The sequence below is a fragment of the Hemicordylus capensis genome, chromosome 17 (genome assembly GCF_027244095.1).
Source record: "Hemicordylus capensis ecotype Gifberg chromosome 17, rHemCap1.1.pri, whole genome shotgun sequence".
Lineage (NCBI taxonomy): Eukaryota > Metazoa > Chordata > Lepidosauria > Squamata > Cordylidae > Hemicordylus > Hemicordylus capensis.
In genome coordinates this window covers 12,761,476-12,785,214 of record NC_069673.1, presented here as the reverse complement: position 1 = coordinate 12,785,214, position 23,739 = coordinate 12,761,476, and the positions used below count along the sequence as shown (strand labels likewise).

The window sequence follows — 23,739 nt, the reverse complement described above, 5'->3', positions numbered from 1 at the left end:
CTTCCGATGTTCCTATGTCTCTGCTTAATCTGGGCACCATTTTAATTCATCCAAATACCAGCACATTTATTCTCATGAGTGACATTGAGACTTGAGCTTAAAGGTAGCAAGCGTTCCCACTAATAAGGGGTGGGGGGATGGGGTACGGAGGCCTAGCCTCTCTCACCAGCACCTCTGGTATCACTGATGAGCTTTCTAGAGATGCTACAGTTGCTTTCTCATTCTGCCCATCTGTAACTCAAAGATCGTATTTCATCTCTAGTCGTGTGTGTGTGTGTGTGTGTATGTGTGTGTGTGTGTGTGTGTGTTTAATAGACAGTTTTATTTCCTCTTTGAAAAAGATGCTGTGAATAATTTTTTTAAATGGTGGTGTCCTGTATCTTCTAGGAACTAGCAAGTTGTGGATGGAACAAGAAAGAGAAACACATCCTTGCCCCCAATATTGTTGCCTTTACAAGGAGGTTTAATCAGGTAAAGACTCTAATTAGAGCTAATGAGTGAAAGTTGTCTGCCAGGAGTCAATAAGGATTGCATTTGTATATGCTGTCCAACAAGACACATGGTACATCTGAATCTTATTAACAGCATTCTTTGGTGGATTAGTTAATTACAAAGCAATTATAACTACATCTTGTTTCCTACAGAATGTTAAAAGTTGAGCAAGGAATAATTTGCCAATTGCACTTCAGTTCTTCAGCAGTGTAAAACTGCTGATATCTTCAGATAGCTGTGTTCAGAAGATTAATTTCTTGCCCATGAAATAAGAATTCTAAGCTATTGGTGCTGAATTCTTTGTTATTTGGGGAAAAATAAATATTGAAAATCCATGCCAGGAGAAATTTTTCTATGGGATTAAAAATATTTTATATTCTATGTTCTACTCCAATGAGTTGCTCATGAACCAAAGATACCAAGGAAACTGAAAGCTAAAGCCAATTGAGAAAGATACCAAGGAAACTGAAAGCTAAAGCCAATTGAGAAAAGAAGTTTGTACAGATCTGCATAGCTCCAACTTGTTTTAGTTAGCATTGTGCAATACATTTTTTTTGGCAACTATCCATGCAAAACATTTCCTTTTCTTGAACTCTGATATCAGTAAAGCAGAGGGTTACCCCAAAGGCTTCCTAATGTTTCAGCGAACATGAGGGTTGAAACACACAAAACGTCTTTTCAATTCAAAGAAAAGCAACTTGGCATTACATTTGTAGGCTTTATGACGAATCAATATTCTCATTCTCAAAAGGCCTTTTCATGGTAGCAATTCCCAAATACTCGAATGCGGAAATCTTCCAATATAATGTTGTCTTTATTTAAGATTCACTTGTCCTGCTTCTGTTTTTGACCTGGTTGTTTCTTATCCATTAACTCTTTCTGCCAGCTTGTGTACAATAGTTCTGACCCATCCGGTCAGATCTGCTCAGATGGCCCTTTTGTCGGTCCCCAATTTCCGAGAGGTTTGGGGCGCTAGGACCCATGAAAGGGCCTTCTCGGTTGCTGCCCCACTTCTCTGGAATTCCCTTCCCCTGCAGATTCGTTTAGCTCCTTCCTTGTTGATTTTTAAATCGTTATTGAAGACTTATCTTTTTCGCCAGGCTTTTACCCTGTAGTTTACCTATATGCTCCCCCCCCCCCCGCTTTTTCTCTTTTGTTAGTTACTTTAGTTTTATTTAGAATGTAATGTTAATGCTGTCTTGTTTTGCATGTTTTTGTACACCGTCCAGAGTCTTCGCAGTGGGTGGTATATCAAAGGTTTCTAATAGATAAATAAATAGTTAAGTGAGCAGATTCATAGGCCACCCACAAGAGAAGCACATTGGCTCAGGTTGCTGTTAGTACCTGCACAGTGATGGTTGCTTAAGAGAAGTTCTGCAGGGCCAGGGAGAGGTGGTGTTCAATGAAGAATGACACTACCTTGCCTTACAGAGCTTTTTCACATCTGCAAAGACTTTGTTAGGCAACTATACTACCATAAAAGGGAAAAGTGGGCTTATATTGCCTGAAGTATCTTGCAGTGGGGTTATTGCCTTGTGCTTCCAGTAGATGTGAATGTGACTAGGATAGCAAAAAGTGTTTAAAACCCTCTTCTTCCTCCAGTTCAGAAAATGTCCGTCTCCCTGGCCTTTTGACCATCAACATGTGAATATAACTGTTTGGGGTGGGTAGTGGTTTGTACTATACTAGATGTTTGATTCAAGGCAGTCTACTTAAATTATAACCTATATATTTACATTTATAGGTCAGTTTCTGGGTTGTACGAGAAATTTTAACAGCACAGACCTTAAAAATAAGAGCAGAAATATTGAGCCATTTTGTGAAAATAGCAAAGGTAAGCTTGTTCCTTTTTAAAAGATTTCCTTCTCAGAATATTCTTTCCATTTTACATCTGTCATCTGCTTCTCTTGTGCCACTGAAAAATAAAGTGTACTCTGTGGGAACCAGGGGTAATTCAGCAAGCGGGGAAAATGGTTGTGAGAGGTTAAATCTGCCCAGATGGTGCATATGAATAAACTGTGGCTTCTATGTCTGCAAATACACATAGGCCTTAAATCAATTAACTCTTCTGGTCCACAGAGCTTTGAGCTATGAGTGATATTTTGCAGAACATTTTATTTCCCTAATAAGCACAATATTTACTTAATACATCATTAAGTAAAACATGGCTTTTTCTAACTTGGGATCCTGTGATAATGCCACTTCAACCAATGGATCATGTACTCCCAGAAAGTGACATTTAGGGCATTGATTATTCTCCTTCCACTGCTGATTTTCCAGTTTGCCATTTCTTAAATTCCCATCCCAGGAGAAAACCGGATGACTGCTAACATATTAAAATTTCAACAAGCCAGGAAACCAACACAAACCTCAGGGTTAACATATCCATTGGCTTTCAGAAATGTTCATGAGCAGTTCAGGCTCCCACAAACACTTAGATCTGGATAGTGATCTCATGACAGGCATAAACAATGGGTTCTGCACCTGCGCAGACCAACTTCAGGTAAAATTTGTTAGCTCCTTGAGACGCCCCCAACCGAATTTTACCCAAAGTTGGTCTGCGCAGGCACAGAACCCATTGTTTATAACTGTCGTGAGATCACTACCAGATCATCTGTTCCAGGTAAGCAACCTGTTTTTAACTCAGGGATTCTCAAGCTTGGGCCCCCAGATGTTGCTGGACTACAGTTCCCACCACCACCATGGCCGCAGGCCAACAACATTTGGGGCCCCAAGTTTGAGAAACTAATTAGTTTGCATTGTGGTCCTTCTGAATTGCTTAGAAGGCGAGGGGACGCTTCACGTCAAGCCTTCTTGCCAGAGAAGAGCTGTTGAGTGTAGCTGATGCAGACCAACTAAGGAATTCTGCCCACAAATAAACTGTACCTGTTTTGAAAGGACTTAACATCATGGCAAAACATTTTATTAAATTAAAAGGGCACTTCAGAAAACTGGCAAGAAGTGGAACTAATCATATAAGTAAACAGTTTAGATGGAAGTTGGCTGTATAGCGGACATAATAAAAAACAGTATATCACTGAGAGCTGAACCAGTGAGCTATTCTGTATAGCCAAGTAGCCTTCCTGCAAAAATGCTAGTGTTTCCTCTCCCATATCCTTTCCCCCACTCTCCTCTCCTGGCTTCATTATTGGCATTGCAACTACTCAGCCTTCTCTGCAAATGTGTCCAAAATCAGTGCCTTCCACTTATAAATGCCTCTCTCTTGCTGTCTTTCCTTATCCCTCCCACCTTCGGAGGTTGTTACCAAGCCATATCTGATGCAAATGGTGCACTTATATGCAAACACCCAAAAGGTACAACAGGCTCAGGATTACCAAAAACTGGATGTAAATAGATCCCAAAGACTTAATAAGCCAGGCCTCTTGACTAAGGAATATCTCTGTACAAAAAATAGCTGAAGAGAGCAAAGGCACTTGCTGTATAAGTTTTCCAAACTCCCTTGAATTTTTGAGGTACTTGGCTCCACAGATTGTAATCTAGTGACAAAGCACATAACTTTAAAGTCCCATTTGAATTAATGGGGGTTAGGTTAATTGTAACTAACTTGGCTCATTCATGATTAGTTATGACTAATTTAGCCTGGGATTGTGTCCATTGTCTCTTCTTTTTATGTGTTGAATTCAGAGTTATCTGATATCTAAGAATAACTCTCTTATTCGTAAGTTGCATTAATTTACCTCGAGATTTGAACTTTCTGCACTTACCTATGTGCTTAACCACTGATGCTGATACAGATGATTTGCTTGTGGGGGGGAATTTCCCAGGGGAAACTGAGGCAGCTCCAACAGCTAGAAGACTAAAAGGAAAGTATGAAGGCTGATTTGGAGTTGTGGAAAGCTAATGAGTAGGATTTATTTTTAAACCCCAAATCTCTTCTTGATTCCCAGATGTTCTGTATTCACAAAATGAGACACACACCCCGCCCCCAACTGTGCCAGTCAGTTATCTGTCTGAGGAAATGTCTCCTCCTACACAATGCTAATGCCATTTGCTCTTCACATTGCCATGATCCACAGCAACTAGGCAGACCATCTAAACTGATCTAGAGTGAACCAGGACAAGTAGTTCCTCAACCCGGCAGTAGAGTCCAACATCTGCCTTTAAGAGAGTCAGCCATATGTAGATTGCTTTACCATGATGGTGAGCAAATGTGCACGGCATACTGCAGCTGTGGAGGGAAGGAGCCTCCCTGTTCTAAGCCAGTTCAGGAGTTACTTCTGTGTCTTGGATCATGTTGTTAGAGTCCTGGCCAAGTATATCATCCATGTCTCATCTAAACCAGAATGCTTGTTGACCTGTGTGTCACCTCCCCCCTATGTGTGCCATTTGTAATCCAGGATGGGAAGCATAGAGCCCCTCCTGCCTCCCATATAATGGGCACCATTGGGATCTAGCACACCCTGCCCACTGGAGTTGACTGCTTGTCCCGTCAGAGTACAGGGAACCCCTTTTGAGGAGAACAGCCAAGCCGATTGACCACATACCTTCATGCTAATGGGTCAGTATCAGAATTGCAAGTCTGGTTGTTCTTTCCACAACTTTGAAAGGGCACAATGATGAATGCTGTGATTGCTAGCACAGCATCACTCTAGTGGTTGTTGCTGGTATCTACCGTCTATTTCCTTTTTAGAGTGTGAGTCCTTTTGGGAACAAAGAACTATCTTATTTATTTATCTTTGTGAACCACTTTGAGCGCTTTTGTTGAATAGCAGGATATAAATATTCATAGTCATAGTCGTGATAAGCTGAATTTTCCAATGGCTTCTCTCTTGCTCACAGTATAAGCATTTAAAATGAGCCATGCGTAACCATGCAGTCTGTCTCCTTGCATCTGCTCTTTACATTTTGTCGTTTCACATCACAGCAAGGCATTCAAATCTTTTGGGTATTTTATAAAGAGCAAGGCCCTGGAACATCTATTATTTTATCGAGTGAGCTGAGACATTCCAACCCCATATGGAAAACTGATGGCTTTTTGTTCTCTCTCTCTTTTCCCCACTAGAAACTTCTAGAATTGAACAACCTCCATTCCCTCATGTCTGTGGTTTCAGCACTGCAAAGCGCACCTATTTTCAGGCTGACAAAAACCTGGGCAGTAAGTTATTCTGAGCTTTTTGTATATCTCTCCCTGCCCCCCCCCGCCCCCATCTTTCACGTGTTATGAGTGTTTTCGTGAGTGTTTACTGGAATGTGGAAATATGTGTAAAGCCGGGGTGCCAACCACAGCATGATGTTGGGGGGCCAATGTCAATTTTCAGTGCATTATTACATTGAAATTAATTATTAAAGATATTAATGAAAGCAGTTATTTGTTACTTGTGGATCTTCTCCCTTTGTGAAGAGACCCACAATTTTAACTAAGGATATTGGCCAGAAAATAGGCCCTTTCCTTGCTCAGTCACTGGGATGCCTGGAGTGCACACCAACCTCAAAGAAATGCCAAGACCCCTCCTCTTCCTAAATCCCTGTTGCTTTCAGGTTGCAATCCTCACTGGTAACCCTGTAAGAATATTCCCAAGTAAGTATACATAGGCTGGTGTTCTAAGGCAGTTTCAGAGAGGACAGATGATGAAGAGATGAGGAAGAGGTAACTGACCCCAAGAGTGGCCTTCTGCCTTTCTGGAGTACTGTTGTTCCAGGTTATGCTTCCCTGGGGGCCAGCAAAATTGTCCCCCCTGCCAGCCCTTAATTTGTGTAGACCTGGTGTAAAGTTTCCCCATATATGGGGGCAGAGGCAGTATCCTGTTGTTCACATATCCATGTGATAAGGAGATGGCCATCTTAGATTGCGGGGCAAATGATATGTTATTTTAAACCTGCCATTACTGCCGATGAACTTGACATTTCTGTTAAAAACAGCAGGCTGGGTCAGGTTTCCAGATTGGGACAGTGGTGGAGTGGTAGTGTGGCTTCAGCTCTACTCCCTGCCTTGGTTGGTATCCCATTGTGGGCGGGAGGCAGTCGCAGGATTGACCCAGTCCCATTGAATTCAGTAGATCTTACTTCCAGATAAGAATTGGTACAGAATTGCAACTTGTGCCCCCCAGCTCTTAGAAAAACTGTGGATGCCCATGCTGAATCCCTCTTACCTATTTGCCAGGGGAAGGGGAGCTTCCTCTGAGGGGTGTGTGTGTATGTGTGTCTGCCTTGACTGACTGTGTGAATGAGAGAGAGAAATTGGGACTATCGCAGTAACTGGCGTTCTAATCCTTGGGGTGGGGGTCCCAATCCAGCTGCTCTTTAGAAAAGTTGCCCCCATCAGGATTTATCACAGGCTTAATATGTAGCTTGGCCTTCAGTTCTGAGAATTTTTTAAACACTTCATTGGCTGGCACAATACCATTCTGTGATGAAATGCAACATGGCAACAGTCTAAGAAGGGACCCATTAAACCTCAACTTCCTGTCCTCTTTCCAAACATTGCTACTTAATTCTTTTAAAATATGTAGCAGGTAGCTTATGTATAGATTACACTTCTCAGCGGAACCTTTCTTCACAATCCTCCTGGTTTAAGACTTGTAAGGCATCTATAATTTACTACATTATTTCATGGTACTTGGAAAGGAGCTTGAGATGAAGCTTGGATTACCACGACTTGGGAAGCCATCAGCTGCCTCTGGATACGTTTTGAGTAGGAGTCTAGGGAAGAGGGGGGAAATATGGATTTGGGGTCTAGAATTCCAGAGGCAAACTGGACATAACGGCCACAGATGTATAGATTATTTTTTTTTAAGCATTTTCAAGTGGAGAAGCATGGGCAGGATGTAGCTTTTTTCTCCCACCCACCCATGCGACACATTTAATCGCCACTCCATTCCTGCTTTAAGGGAAATCGAGGATGGGCCCTGCTGGCTCCCAAGTAGTTGCACCTCGTTCATGCGCCAAAATGGGGCATATTTTTCTTGGCATGCACCGAATCATTTAACCCTTGCTTTGAAAAAAGAAACAAGTGGTTGTTGCAGCTGTGCAGGAGCATGTGCCTTTGCCTTCTCCTTCCTCTTCAAGATTTCACTTCTACGTTGTGCTCAGTCCTGCTGGAGGCAAACCTCAGACAGCATAAACTGGAACCGTCTTAATGATTCTGAGGTTATTTTGGGACTCACTGGAATAAGTGATTTAGAGGCTGTAGCTTTTGTTTGTATTATAGAAATATGATAGGTCATATTTTAACTGGTAAAGGCAACTTCTGTATACTCATCTAGTAATGGTATAATGTTTACACTTAAAGACCCAAACAGCCTCCCCCCACCCCACCCGGTCTCTTTTGATACATTTTTGTGAGCCTTTTTTGTGGGTTTTACTTTGAAAGAATGCGTGCTTGCTTTCACCCACATTTTCAAGCAAGCATTATTCATGGGCACGGGATTGTATCTAGTTACAAACCCCTTTTGCCTCTTTGCTATACTGTGCTCACTTAATGGTGTGGAATGTGTCTAGGTTGCTTTGATACTGGGTAGTAATGTAAGGTATTTGCCATGGTTTTCATCTGCAGTGTCAGAAAGAATAGCTTTTGGAAGTACTTTGTATTTGGTTTAATGGCCCTCTGAGTGGTTTAATGGCCCTCTATAATGAGCTCATTGCATGGCTTTCCGGTTCAGAAGTTAAAATGAAGGATGCTTCAGTTAAAATTCTCCATGTCTTTCAAATATAGATGGATATAATAGACTCTCATTGGCTTTCTAACATTGTTCAAACATGCAAAAGTATGGGAAATGAGGTTCTGTTTCTACTTGCAACTCTTCCAGGTCATTTTTTCAGTCTAATTTTTGGAACGCTCCTTTCCTCAGCAGCACATCCTTTTATCAGGTATAATCACATTAGCAGGCACATATGCTGCCCAAGGGATGTATGTTGGTTTTGGTTTGGTTTCCTTTGAACATCAAACTTCAGAAGTAGTTTGCTGTGTGGCATTGTGTGGTGGGGCTTGAGAAACCCAAGTTCAAGACCCCATTGGGCCTTTGGAACTCATCACACAGATCCAGCCCCTTGTTTTTTCTCTCACTCATCTCAGCCTCCTACAATAGCTCAGGATAAAATATCTCAACAGTGGCAATGGAGCAGTCTTGCAAATCGTGACATGTTATTGATATGGTGAAGGATCTTCTTTCAGTACTGCAGGCAAGCACTCTACTGTAGGCTTTGGGGACTGAGGGGTGGGGGTGGTTTAAAATGGGGGGAGAAGCAAACTCATATGGTGATTCACTAAACCTTTTTTAAAATGGCTCTTTCACAATATTTAACTGACAAAAGTGATGAGTGGCTCTTCTCTAAACTCACAGGAAGTTTAAAAACATCCGCTTTGCTACTAGCCAGAAAGGAGGTGTGTTAGGAGAGAGCTGGGAGCAATTTTGGCTTCACTAATGTTTTGTGCACATTTTATGCCTCTAAGTGTTTTCTCAGGACAAGGTGGGCGGGGAACCTAGAAGAAAGATTCAGTGCCCACTCGTCAATTAGCTGAAATGATGCCATTAGGTTTTATTGTTCTGAGAATTATTTTCAAAACTAGTAGGCTTTTCTTGCTTACTCTTTCTTGAAGCTGATTCAGTTACAGCTTGGCTCACTCAGAAAAATGTTGCCAATTCTAAGGTGTTGAGGTGGGGAGCCCAGAATAAAGATTTCTTTTCGTGATTGGATGAGGGGATTCTTCACAAGCATGGATCACAATTTACCCCCAAATAACTCTACTAAATTTGAGTTATAGCATCCTTGTTGCAAGGATTCACTCTGCTTTCTAAAGCAGTACAGGGCTGGGACATTTTTAAAAAATCCACAAAGAGTGAAGAGAAGGAAGAGAGGCAGCTCCCTCAAAATCTGGATGGAGAGCCTAACCCAACAATGGCTGCGCCACTCTTCATGGCCAAGAGCTGGGTGTTCTGAGTATAGCACTCAGTATGTTAGAACTACATTTGGATGCAATGGGAGTCAGGTGGGAGAGCTGATGGTCATTTCTGAGAATAAATATCCTTTCCCTCCTTCCTTGATTTTGGAGATGGTTGATTGATTGATTAAGTGCCGTCAAGTTGGTATTGACTCTTAGCGACCACATACATAGATTATCTCCAAGATGATCTGTCAACTTGGCCTTTAAGGTCTCTCAGTAGTGCATTCATGGCTGTCATAATCGAGTCCATCTACCTTGTTGCTGGTCATCCTCTTTTTCTCTTTCCTTCAATATTTCCCATCATTATGGACTTCTCAAGGGAGCTGGGTTTTTGCATAATGTGTCCAGAGTATGATAGTCTGAACCTGGTCGTTTGTGCCTCGAGTGAAAATTCTTGATTGATTTGTTCTATGATCCATGTGTTTGTTCTCCTGGCTGTCCATGGTCTCCTCAAAAGTCTTCTCCAGCATCCAAGTTCAAAAGCATCAATACTCTTTCTATTTTGCTTCTTAGTGCAGCTTTCGCATCCATAGAGTGTCATGGGAAAAACCATTGTCGGAATGATTCTAATCTTTGTAGGTGTAGACCAGGGATTCTCAAACTTTGGTCCTCAGGTGATATTGGACTTCAACTCCCATAATCCCCAGCCTCAGTGGCCTTTGGTTGGGGATTATGGGAGTTGAAGTCCAATAATACCTGAGGACCCAAGTTTGAGAATCACTGGTGTAGACACACGTCACTGCATCTCAATATCCTTTCCAAGGCCTTCATTGCAACCCTACCAAGTGATAGTCTGTGGCGTATTTCTTGACTGCTGGATCCTTTACTGTTGACGGTCGATCCTAAAAGGCAGAAGCTCTCCACCACTTCAATGTCTTCGTTGTTAATTCTGAGGCTGGTTGCTGTACCCGTTGTCATTAGTTTAGACTTCTTGACATTTAGTCGTAGTTCCATTTTTTCACTGTGTTCCTTGACCTTTGTCTTATTTTTGTGTCTACAAGGTGGTATTCAGGAATTTTGCTTCTGTATCTTCATCTTGGGTATACATCTTTCCATATAAGGCTAATTGGCTTGCAGAGCTTAAAAAAAACCCTGAAAAAAAGAGCTTTTTTGGCCTCTTGCTAACAAGAGGGTGGAGCTTTGTGTACTTTATGCTGTTGAATCAACAAAGTGATTGGTTTTGGCACTGGGCTTAATTGGATGACTGGCACCTGGCAAAAAAAGAAGTTGGGAATCATACAGTCCCTTTGAGATAGGTGTTCCCTTTCCTTGAACCAGTTCAGCTTTCCTGAGGTTTAGCAGCTATCCAGTCTTTGTCCTCTCGTGGCAATATGTGTGATTCTGGTTGATCACTTAAGGAGACAAAAAAACCCCAAAAGCATACAAACCTCCCATTTATCTCCCAGTTTTCTCTAGCATACGGTAGCAATATTAAAGGCCGATTTACAGTGAAATCGCTTGTTCAATATTTCAGCAAGCAAAGTAAATACATTCCTCAAATGAACCATTTCAGCACGGACCTATGTGGTGTGCATTTTCTTAAGTGAAGATTTCAGCCAAAAAGGGAAGGAAATATAGATGAGTTTATATTCATGGGTTTTCCTTTGTTTTCCAAGTACATTTTTATGTCAGAAAGCAATGCTTGGAGAACAAAATATGATATTATTTGAATAAAATGTTAGAATAACACATTCTTTTTCCAGTGGGTAACGGTTTCCAGGTGTGGTGTCTTTTTGTTAGAAATGAATGTATAGTGATATTTTAAAAATACATTTATTAAGTATTAAACATATTTTTGTGTGTTTCTTTACCCTCCCTGCCCCCCTCAGATAATGGCTGATTGCTAAAGTAAAAGTAACTTTTATGCTTGCTTGACTTTTAGGAATTATTGGAAAGGGAGATTTTGGGATTTCTTACCAGAGGAGAAACTCTGGAGTGCAGTTTATGAAGTGATAGAAGATTTTCTGTAAAGTCAAACGTCACTAGATAAATACCATATAAGTTCACATTTAAATAAGTAAATTAAGACTGCGAGTTTCTCAGAAATGCTCCAGATTTTTTATGAAAGGGGAATGGTGCATTTTGTTAAGAGATGACTAACACAGTAGTTTGTTCATTAGTCCTGGTAAAGAAGTGGATCGAAGGGTCCAAACATTTTCATCACAACTGAGCATCATAAATGAGCATCATAACTGAGAACAGATCTGAATTCGGGTCTCCCCAGTCCATATCTACTGCATCAAGAGGCATTAACACAAAAGAGAGGGATTGCAAAGCTCTTTTGCAGTGAATAATATAGAGCATTATTTTTCTCTTCCTGCCTACAAATGATGTTGGTGTTTCCCCCCAATATGTTCAAATGTTTCTAGGAAGTTTTAGGAACTTTATGTATTTTTATTGTTTCCTTTTATTTATTTGCTGGTCAGTGACTCAAATAAAAATTACTACTACTATAGAGAACAATATGTTTGCAATCGGATATTGGATGCTTGCTTTAGAACCCCTGATCTAGCCCTACTCTTGCTCAGAAGATCCTTGCCACACAAAGCAAACTGCAGGGTCTGAAGCCCAAGAGCCATCAAGGGTCAGCTGATGGCAATAGTCTTAAATTTGGATTCATATGCCAACCATGTTCAGTCTACTGGTGCAGTCACTGTCTCATTCTCTGTTCTTCATCCATGGGATGAAAATCATGATGACCTGGCTCACAAGGCAAATGTGGAAGCATGAGAAAAGGACTGTGCCAGTCTTTGTTTACTTGTTTGTTTTTGTTACTTTGTTACTTTTGATTACTAAAGATCTGGAGGTGAAGTTGGGCCTCTTTTGGCCTCTCAGCGAGCATGCAAAGAGGAAGCCAGAACAGGCAGAAACCATAGTTCTTCTGCTTCTGAGCACTTAGACCCAGGAGCTTAGACAGTAAATGGCAGGGCTATCTGAAATTATTTATTTGTTTGTTTGTTTGTTTGGCGATTTACAGCAAAAAGTTTAAACACAAGATGGTAAAAAAGACACAATTAAAATATTAAGGGGGGGAATTAAACAAATCTGATTAAAAATTTAAAACAAAAGCATAAAAGCAGTACAGACTATAAAGAGCAGCAGCAGAGAATCAAATAAATGCCTGGGCAAAAAGCCAAGATTTTACACTTTTTCTAAAAGCTGTGATGGAGACCGAGGAGTGAATAGGCACTGGGAGAGCATTCCAGATTTAGTAGTATGCCTCTGGACCCTGTGGGAATAACTTGCATGACTTGCTCACTGTCACTACATGAGAAGCCCCTGTTCATGTTCATGTCTAGTGGAACAAACGCGCTTAGCTCATATTGTCAAGCATTATGACAAACCCCTTTGCAGTTTTCTACCGGACATCTGATAAACGGGAAATTTGCAGAGCCTCACCAGTTGACTTGATATTGTAGCCTTGGAATAATTTGCTTCCACATTTTCAACCCTCCACGTGGTTGCGTAGTGGTGGACTTCAGGCAGTCCTGCTCTCATGCTGATAGGGTCATTTTTAAAAAAAAGATTGCTGCTGTTAGCCATCTGTGTACATGATGCTTTACAAAAAAAGAAATGACAGGTTCCTGCCTAAAGGGGCTTACAGTCCAGGTATCAATACAAGGGAAACAGGCTGGGGCGGGGCGGCGGGTTGAGACAGGAGTAACTGGGAAAGACTAAGCAGTTATTTTGTTACATTTATCTAGATTTGGATACAGAAGGATATATGGGGTCTGGTGGGTTATGCCAAAGTCTTCACAGGAAAGTTTTGAGGAGGGATTTGAAGGAAGCAAGAGTGGGAGCATCACAGAAGCATTTGGGAAGTTCCAGGCATAAGGGGAAGCCAGGGAGAAAGGATAGAGGTATATGAGAAAGAGGTTTTGGGCAAGCCAGGCTTCTCTCCCGAGAGACAATATGCATGGAGGTCACTCACATGTCCAAGCATGTGAACTTTAGAGGAAACTGGGCTTACGAACCAACTTTTCTAAATTATTTAAGACATGAATTTGACAAAGTGTTGGGAGGAAAAGCCAAACCAGTTTGATAGCAGCTTTTGGAAGGAGTTTACAGCACGGCAAAGGCTCGTCTCAGCTCAGTTTTGATCATCGGAAACATTCCATTCCTATGACGGGGTGTTTCGAGAGGGTATATGCTTCCAAGTATAATAAGATGGAGCCTTTTTTAAACATCTGGAGTCCAGTGAATAATTGTCTTAATTGTAGAGAGTCACAGCATATTCTGTACAATGAACATTTTCACTTTTTCCATAGTTTGTTTACTGATTTTGGTTTGATGCTCTCACACTTGTGTAATCAAATACTGATATTTTGCAAATGGATACAGGAGATACGCAGAAAATTAGATTATTACCCTTTTTATTAATGTTAGGGGAACTAGAAATCTGCAGACTTTGGTTATTTCAAATCACCATGACGCTGAGGACCAGAATAGAAATCTGGGACAACCACATGTTCGTTAACTATGTTCTTGTTCCGTTTACCTGTAAAGCAGGATTGGGATCTACTTTCTATACCAAAAGTAGTGAATAGGGAAGGGGAGCAAAGTCTTTGCTGGTCTTGTAGTAAAGGTAAAGTGTGCCGTCAAGTCTATTTCGACTCCTAGATGCCTTTCAGCATCTTCCTATATCGCTGCTGCCTGATATAGATGTTTCCCATAGTCTGGGAAACATACCAGCAGGGATTCAAACTGGCAACCTTCTGCTTGTTAGTCAAGCATTTTCCCACTGAGCCACTTAAGGTGACCTGGTCTTGCGGTAGCAAGCATGAATTGTCATCTTTGCTGAGCAGGGTCCACCTTGGTTTGATTTGTATGTGTGACTGCATGTGAGCACTGTAAGATATTCCCCTTTAGGGGATGGGGCCGTAGCTCAAGGGAAGAGCATCTGCATGCTTGCGTGCGACCACTTCCTGGCAGCATCTCCAGGTAGACCTGGACAATACTCCTGCCTAAAGCTTTGGCCAGCTGCTGCCAGTCAGTGTAGACAGTCCTGAGCTAGATGGACCAAGGGTCTGACTCTGTATAAGGCAGCTTCCTATGTTCCTCTACCTTACCTCATTACCTCACTGCACTTGGCTGCTTTAAGCAGTCTTCTTCCTGCCGAGCTCACTTCTAGTATCAGAGCTGGGCTAAGGAAAAACTGCTTTTCTTCAGGCTTCTCGGAGGCATCTGGTAGGACTGTGTGAAATAGGAGGCATCTGGTAGGCTTCTAGGAGGCATCTGGTAGGCATCTGGTGGACTGTGTGAAATAGGATGCTGGACTAGATAGGCCTTGGGGCTGATCCAGCAGGGCTGCTCTTATGCTTTAAAGCAGTGGTGTATGGTGATGTAAGGTGTGCTCTTTTGGGTATAAAATGAGTGGCAAAATCTGTGGCTTTTGCATGAAGTAGTTACTGTAGAAAAGCAAATATGAGTAGGGATTTTCTACATGGCAGAATAGGCAATGTATCCAATATACATTTGTGGACTTGTCCCTGTTTTGAATATTTGTTTACTGGAATTGCTTGGTAAAGTCACTTTGTGGCTCTCTTATGCCGGCTTGAGGTGCTTGGTTCGTAAAATATGTCTTAATCATTGAACTTTGCAAATGGTTGCCGCATAGATTTAGTTACTAGAAAGGAATCCCAATTTGGGTTCATGCCGCTGCCGAATTTGCTAGAAAAAAGTAGCTGCTTTTTTCAGTGGTCTCCTGTAGCTTTCTTCCTGCTTGGAGTTTCTTATAGTTTCATTGGCCAATTCCCGGGCATTCTTGCTTCCAAGAGAATATCATTTGAGTACTCTCTATGTCATGCATGCGTATGTGCTAAGGAACTCCTCACTTTTGTTTTTAATAAGTTCTAAAAACCATAAAACTCAGAACAGTATTTTAAAAAACACAATGAAAATGTCCAATTAAAAACCAAACTAAATAAAGTATTTTCTGAAAACTAATCCCAGTTAAAAGCTGCCTCTTAATTCTCACTCTCCCTGCTTCCAGTTTAATAATGAAGAGCAGTTTGAGCCAAAAGAGGTCTCATGCCGCCCGATTCAGTTCCCAAGTAAGGGCCACATTTGTACACCACTATTTCCCCCCCTGCAGAGGTAATCTCTGTGAAGGCTGCAAGGAAGATTTTCTGGTTTGCTTCTTGGAGGAAGAGGTTTCTTTGATGGCCCAGAGGGAGGGCAGGAGAGTGCATAGGACGAAAAGAGTGTGAAAGGAAAGTGACTTGAGTAGTGAAACAGATAAGAAGCAGAAAACTGCAGCAACTCTGTTTTTGAGGACCTCCGGGGGATTTCTGTGTTGCGAGAGTTGATTACATCTTCTGTTTTGGCAGAAGTTGTAACTTTTTTTTTTATCGGGCGTCAAACATTTTGCCTCTATCCTTCTATAATTCGACTCCTTCCTGAAGTAATTTGCTGTGTATTTTAGTTTGTAGCAACCTGTGGTAAGACACACATTCTCTGATCAGTACCACTTGTGAGCAGGGCTGCCAAAGCCACAGGCTTCTCTCCTTTTCTCACACTGTGTATTTGAAGATGTACAGATCAGAATGGTCCAAAAACATGTCAACCTGCGGTTGCTAGGAAGGCTATGTACCTCTTCCATTATCCTCGTCTCGGTACCTGTAAATTATGTGGCAAATATTTGCCATTGGAAATTATTTTGACAGTATAGAAAGAAAAAGACGTGGCCATAGCCAGAACAAAAAATATGTTATGCTATGTCATCTTAAGACTTAAGATGGCTCAGTGTCTCCTCCATAAGCTTCAAGGAGTGGCAAGAAGATTTAGTGAGTTCTTGCGAATTTACTGGCAGTAGTAGTTGTATCAATCACTCCAGGACAGCTAGTAGACATCTTCAGTCATATGGGCAGCAGACTCATCGTACACTAGCAAGATTGGCTTCTTTCCACACAGCTTAGCTTTGGCATCTGTCGCACATGATAAGAGGCGATGGCCTCTGAAGCCTGATCCCAGGATAACTGATGGCAGCATTCTCAAGGAACTGCAGGACAATGCAGCCACTCCATGAATAACCTTGTCACATGAATAACAGAACATATTGGTTTTCATGTCCACTGTGAGACTGCTGCCTTTTTTCAAGAGCCTTGTGGGGTGTCTCTCCAGTGCTGTTTTCCCTCATACTTTTTTTCACATGGGGCTAGCATAACACTACCACTGTAGTGATGCAAATAATCCAGAACCAGCTCTTAAGCTAATTGCCCGAATGGAGAACCAAAGAAGTTAAAATTTAACAATCCAAAACACCATAGAGGAAGAACTGGAGGAGGATAAAAATCAATTGCAGAGCACTCTGTAAAAGCTGTTACCACGACACCATCTTAACTCCTCTCCCCTCCAGAGCTGTGTTCGCCTCATACCTTTCCATAAGGGACTAGCATAACATTACCACTGTAGTGATACAGATTTGGAGGAAAGCGGTAGAGTGCTCTCGCTATGACTTGTCTCGCCAGTTACCCTGATGCTCATCTTTTCTTTTCGATCAGGTCGTCTGTGTACTACGAATGCAAACTGGTTTTAAACCAGTTCAGCTGTCATGGCCCCCTCCGCCCCCAAAGAACCCTAGGGAAAATAAATTGGAATTGTAACCAAGTGCTGAGAATTCTTAGTTCGAGATCCCTACTGCCCTTTCACAGAACTATAATTTCCAGATTTCTTTGGGAAGAGAGAGTGACTGTGAAACTGCTTTAAGTGTAAACATGCCCTCTGGGAAATTGATGTTTCCTTTTTGCCTTGTGTGCAATTGCTGGTTGTTTTGGGTAGTGGGTTTCAGTGGGGAGAGGGGCCTCAGTCTGTACCTAATCTGGCCCTGTTAGCTGGAAGATTGAAACTGCTATGTTTGGGCTTTTTAAGGATATGTATACACTGAAGATGAGCTAATTTGTTTTGCATTTTTGTGGCAAATCTCTTGTTTTCAGTATAAAACCAGGGAGGTGCAGCAAAGATGCTGCTTGCTTGGAGACTCTTGGTTTTTAAAGCACCATTACACTTTTGATTAGGTGCTGTGATTTTAACAGTCTTTAAATCTCAAGTAAGTTCCCTTGTGACCTGTAACTTAATTTCAGCAACTTCAGTGGCTGTTCGTTAGAAATATTAGCCACAAGCAGGCATTGTGTGCTTCCCAGCTCTGTTATAGCCAGCCTCATTATTCTGCAGTCCACTTCTGTGCATGCTTAACTAGGAGCACATGGAATTTTTCACAGGCCGTCCTTCTGGAGGCTTCAGGCATTTCAAAAATCTGTGATTGGCCATGTATGTAACAGGCAGGGTCGCTTGCAGCTGCTTTTGAGGCAGCCACATGGTTTACTTTCTGAAACTATATACTCTATATAACAAAGGGAATGCCTGAAACGCACCCGGTTGAACTTGACACGCAGTGTCAGTCACTGACAAATCTCTATAGCAGGGTGGGTAACATCAGCCTGCCTAGAACCCCACACCAGCTCCCCCTTCTGCTGCCTGTTCCCCTAGACCATACTGTAGATGCTTGATGTGAACACCAGAGATTCAGCTGCTGTTTCTAGCTTCACATCATAGGACCATAGGAAGCTGGCTTCTACGGAGTCTGACTGTTCATCCATCTAGCTCAGTATTGTCTACACAGACTGGCAGCGGCTTCTCCAAGGCTGCAGGCAGGCGTCTCTCTCAACCCTATCGTGGAGATGCTGCCAGGGAGGGAACTTGGAACCTTTTGCATGCAAGCTGGCAGGTGGTCTTCCCAGAGTGGCCCCATCCCCTAAGGGGAGCATCTTCCAGTGCTCACACATGTAGTCTCCCATTCAAATGGGAACCAGGGAGGACCCTGCTTAGCAAAGGGGACAATTAATGCTCGCTACCACAGGACCATCGGGCACTGTACACATCACTGTAGAAGCAATGCTACTTGTCCATCATCTGTATCTTAGTATTTGTCATGTCAATGATGTATGCAGTATTATGTTTTATAATAATTTGTAGCTTGAACTTGCTACCTTTCCTTTGTGGCTGTTGATGTTGGGCAGAGTGCCTAACCTTGCCTTCGACTCCTATGGGGAGTTGTCTTCCTCTATTGCAGTGGAATATTCTGAACATATTGCGAGGAAAGGGTGTTACTGGGAGGGTACATGCAGAGAAGAGTTTAGCAAAAGATTCATAAAATGCAATCACTTAGCTTTTAGACTGCCCAGAAGAGCTGATTTTAAGCTTGAAATTGTTACTGTAGTTGTAGGGAAATGATGGAGGTGGGTGGGAGGCGGAATCTAGAGTATAAGTTATACTTGTGGGTTAGAACATAAGAATAGCCGAGCTGGATCAGGCTCAAGGCAACCCATCCAGTCCAGCATCCTGTTTCACACAGTGGCCCACCAGATGTCACTGGGGAAGCCCAGAGGCAAGAGCCGAAGACATGCCCTCTCTCCTGCTCTTGCTCCCCTGCAACTGGTATTGAGAGACATCTTGCCTCTTGGGATGTCTGAGGTCAGACTGTCAGTGTTGCAGGCAGGAATGAATCAGCACCAGCATGAGCAAGGTGAGAAGACGAAGCAGAGAAAGTGGTTGTAAGCAGCAAAATGTCGCTTCTTTCATTGCTTATACCAAAGAACTGAACAGAAAGGTCTTTGTTGGTTTGTTTATCATATTTTTATACTGCCTGATATGTATATCTCTAGGAGATGTAGTATAAAAACACATGTGATTTAAATGATTGGAAAATAATAAACATCGTTCTTCACTTTAAAAATCTTATATGAAAGAGAGAGGGAAAGAAGAGAGACATTCCCAAAATGTTCCTCAAAATGATTAATATCAGTTTTCAGTTTTGGGATAAGATTTATAATGGGGATTATTTGAAATGAGTGCAAAGCCTCTCCATAAACAAAACTAATCTTTAACCTGAAGAGAGCTGCACAGAATCGCTTCCTGTGTGCTCTCAATTTTCCTTTCTGCAGAATTTTAATAATTTCACTTGGCCTTCTTCCTTTTTCAGCTTTTGAATCGCAAAGACAAGACCACCTTTGAGAAGCTGGACTACTTAATGTCTAAGGAAGATAATTATAAGAGGATGCGGGAATACATCAGATGTTTGAAGATGGTCCCTTGTATTCCTTATCTAGGTAAGTGTGAAAATTGCCTGATTGTTATCTGCTGAACAGTGTCTTCAGTTTGCTCTTCTTGGCTAGGCATTGAGCCCAGATATATTGGATCCAAACCATATGTTAAACCAGTGTGGTTCAGCTAGCCAGCATGTGTTAGCTTGTGTGTGTGGTTTTTTTTACAACTGGGAACGTGGCTTTCGCACTCCTGCCATGTGATGATGGAAAAGCCACCATGTTCTGAGCTTTGGGGAATGTGAAGAAAGCCGAGCAGAATAGAGCCATTATCCTAACACAGTGGTCCTCTTATGATGTTGCAGCATCGGAGCTCTCCACCCCCACCCCAAGGTCACTGGCTGCTCTGACCTGGTGGAAAATTCCTGTCTGACCCAAATATGATGAGTAGTATGAACCAAGGCAAAGTCTTCCTAAGAGAAATGTGCTTGGGGTAGAAGTGTACCCTGCTTGCAATTGCGTCTCTAGATGTTTCTGTGCATGATGCCCCAGAAGAAGGGAGAACACTTCTAGACAGTTTAATGCAACCAGATAAGGCAAAGTTCTGCTTCTGTGATATATTTCGTGTGACATTAGATCTTGCCTCTCCTGGTCACTAGATTTCAGTTGTTTTCTCCAATTATTGTAGCTCAGCAGGGTTCTCACCAGGCAGAGCAGTGTATTTAGTTATCAAGATAAAGAGACTAGTGTTGGTGTTTGGAGTTGAGTGCCTCATGCTTTATCCATAGCAGAAACATTGGAACATAGGAAGCTGCCTTATACCGAGTCAGACCCTTGGTCCATCTAGCTCAGTATTGTCTACACAGACTGGCAGCAGCTTCTCCAAGGTTGCAGGCAGGAGTTACCTTCCTTACGAGGTAAGGATACAACACCTAGGGCTTTTTAGTTTAGAAAAAAGTCTGAGGGGTGACATGATAGAGGTCTATAGAATAATGCATGTTGTGGAGAGAGAGAGACATTTTTCTCCCTCTTTCATTACACTAGAACTAAGGGTCATCCCATGAAACTGCCAAGAAATTTAGGACTGACAAAAGGAAGTACTTTTCCACACAATTAACCTATGGAATTATCTGCCACAAAATGTAGTGACAGCCGCTAGCCTGGATGGCTTTAAGAAGGGCTTAGATAAATTTATGGAGGAGAAGTTTGTCAATGGCTCCTAGACTGAGGGCTATAGGCCACCTCCAGCCTGAGAGGCAAGATGCCTCTAAATACCAGTTTCAGGGGAGCAAGAGCAGGAGAGAGGGCATGCCAGAGGCTTCCCAGAGGCGTCTGGTGGGCCACTGTATGAAAGAGGGTGCTGGCCTAGATAGGCTGTTCTTATGTTTAGTCTCTCTCAGCCCTCTCTTGGAGATTCCAAGGAAGGAACCTCGAACCTTCTACATGCAAGCAGGCAGGTGCTCTTCGTAGTAACAAGGTGGACAACTCATGCTTGCTACCACAGATTCAGGTCTCCTCCCCTTGCTGTGGCATCCGTACTATATCATGGTCTTGAGAAGGTCTTAAAATTATCACTCTGATAATATCTGAAAAACTGCCAGTGCAGTTCATCCAATGTTGGACTTGTACACAGGCTACCTAAAAAATAACTTGAGTCTACCTTAATGGATGTTGCTACAAAAAACCCCACACAAATTGGAAAAATACTGATTTGAGTGATCAACAGAGAATCTACTGTTTTTGCAGATACTTCCTAAAACTGAAAATCCCTAGAGATAGAAATGTTTAAAGAAGCCCAATGTAAGAACAATATACTATCGTGTATGCACAGAGCTCCTCAAAGCTTAGTATTTGAATGTGGGTAAGAGGTCCTTCATTAGCTCATTTTCTTTGGGCTTTTATTGTTTATCCTGTGAATGCACTCTGTATGCTTTGGCTTCAACCCCATGACATATGTTTCTGTGTTTACTTTGTGACTTCACTGAAGAAGTGTTTGGAAAATCCACTTTCCCCCCTCTGAAACCCAAGTACTTTAATGATAAGATCCCCTTCAGATTTGGAGTTATGCCCCCTGACTGTGAGACTGGGGTGTGCACACATTTTCCTGGGTATTTCAATTAGGGAGTGGGTCCCATTCATTTCATCTGAGATAATTTTAGGCAGGTTATATATCCTGTGTGTGTATCAGATTGCGGGAGACTACTGGATTTGAGTGATAGGTATGAATCAGAGGTGTGAGTGAGGAGATCTTCATATTCTTCCCTTTTTTTCCTTTTAAAAACACTCTGGAAAGAAATTGACAGTTACTTGGGCAAGTGAATTGCTAGAAGCGTGTTGTCTGGCTCACTAATGACTTTCTCTGTTTTTTGTTTTTTGTTTCTTAGTCTCCTTCCCCATAGATGACATTGAGGGGAAACTATGCTTAACTTGTAACATCCAAGTTTTTCATTTCACAACTAAGCTGAGGGATGAAAAAGAAGTGGGAAAGGACCACCTCTATGAGGAAGAATTTAGGAGGAAGGGGATTATAGGAAGCTGCCTTATACTAAGACAGGCCATTGGTCCATCTAGCTCAGGTTTCTCTACACAGACTGGTGGCAGCTCTCCCAGGTTTCAGGCAGGAGTCTCTCTCAGCCCTGTCTGGAGATGCTGCCAGGGACTGAACCTGGGAACTTCTGCATGCAAAACAGATGCTCTGCCACTGAGCTACAGCCCCATCCCTTGGGGATGAAAATGCAGCAGGCTCTACTTAAATATGAGGACCATTTCTCTTGCCATCCTTGGCTCAGAAGATGGCCGGCCATTGCTCTCTTCCTTTAGCCACCTTCTATAGATTGTTGCCTACCCTACTAGATTTCATCCCTGCTCTTGCCTGAGCAACAGGTGAGCATTGGGCTTGTGATTCTTGGTTCCCCTCATCTTTCCTTCTCTTAGTTACCGGCTCTGCAACCCTACAGCTCTACAAAGCTTGAATTATTGTTTCATTTTTAAAATCCTTGGGATTCAGTAAGCTCTTTCTGATTCAACAGTTTGTTATAACAGGGCATGTAGCATATTTCATTCTGTTTCTCTGCTTCAGTAGAATCCGTTAACTGACATGACCTCGAGGCACATGGATATGTGATATGCAAGAAACCAAGGGTATTTTTTTTAACTTGTTCCAAAGTAAAACAAAAAGTGTGCTTTTTATGCAGAGATCTTTGCTTTTTAGCTTTGCCTTTCCCTTGATTGAGGGCAGCCTCCTCTTCCAAAAGCACACAGCCCGTAGAGTGCTGCCAGACATGTACAATTCAGCTTGGTAGCTGCTGCAGTTGGGGTGGCATGCCATGGAAAAGAAAGAGAGCTGGGATAAATGAAATCATATTAACATCAAAGGCACTGTGCATATTTCTAGGGTCTTCTCTGCCTGTAATTTTTATGGCTGGAAGAAAAAAGGAGAGGAGAGGAGGCACTAGATTCATAGTCAAGATTATGAGGTTCGTTTTAGTTGAACGCATCACAATTTTTGTGGTTTGAGGATGCAGCAGCTCTTGAAGACTTCCCCACCCCACCCCCAAAGATGCCAGAGCTTTTTTCCAAGTCCCATAAGTTTTCATTCCTTTGGCCATCCACCCCTGTTCTATTTTGCCAGTGAAGCTCTGTGCTATATTGGAATACACTCTTGCTATCTTTTTATCATGGGTCATTTCAGGGTTATAGTATACAATTAGACATGTCTGTGATAAAAGGGAAGCTTACTCATACTGACCAGCTTTTCAAAATACATCCATAACTTTGGCTTCATGCGTATGGCATGCTAGCATAAATTCTTGGCATTCGTATTATCCGCCAGTTGAAATTGAGGCATTATCATCAAAGTGGAGAATTTGCTTGTTTAACTTTTACTGGATTTACCTGATTCAAAGATGACTCCGAATTTAAAATGACCTCCTCAAAAAAGCAGAAGTTAAACACAGGTTATACCTGCATTTACTCAAAAGTAACAGGTCTCTGAATTTAAGACGACCTTCTGATTTCCAATATCAAAAAACATATGGTCAAGACAGAACCATAGAAGGCTTGAGAGAGGCCACTTTCTTTCCTTCTCAGCCAACCAGAGCTGAGAAACATATCGTAAAGTGCGTCTATCTTACCCAAATGAGAAAGGATTTCCTCCACGTTTTTCACAACACTTGCAGAGCCATTTTCTCCAAGACTTAAGAAGCTCTTCTTTCATATTGGCACCTCTTCCTTGGAGGTGTTCACTTCTGTAGCTGCTTGCGAAGAGAAGGAACAAGAGCTGCTTCTGTTACTGTTACTGCAGCC

The 23,739-nt window shown here is 42.1% G+C and overlaps 1 protein-coding gene across 10 annotated transcripts in view; it reads left to right on the top strand.

Moving 5' to 3' along the window:
• RALGPS1 (Ral GEF with PH domain and SH3 binding motif 1) overlaps positions 1 to 23,739 on the top strand; it is a 167,997-nt gene that overhangs the window by 38,213 nt on the left and 106,045 nt on the right. For all 10 annotated transcript variants that reach the window (XM_053281812.1, XM_053281811.1, XM_053281813.1 and 7 more), the window contains exons 6-9: positions 388 to 471; positions 2,237 to 2,326; positions 5,516 to 5,608; positions 19,374 to 19,500. In XM_053281812.1, coding sequence (XP_053137787.1) covers positions 388 to 471; positions 2,237 to 2,326; positions 5,516 to 5,608; positions 19,374 to 19,500 — 394 coding nt within the window. The remainder of the gene's footprint in view (positions 1 to 387; positions 472 to 2,236; positions 2,327 to 5,515; positions 5,609 to 19,373; positions 19,501 to 23,739) is intronic.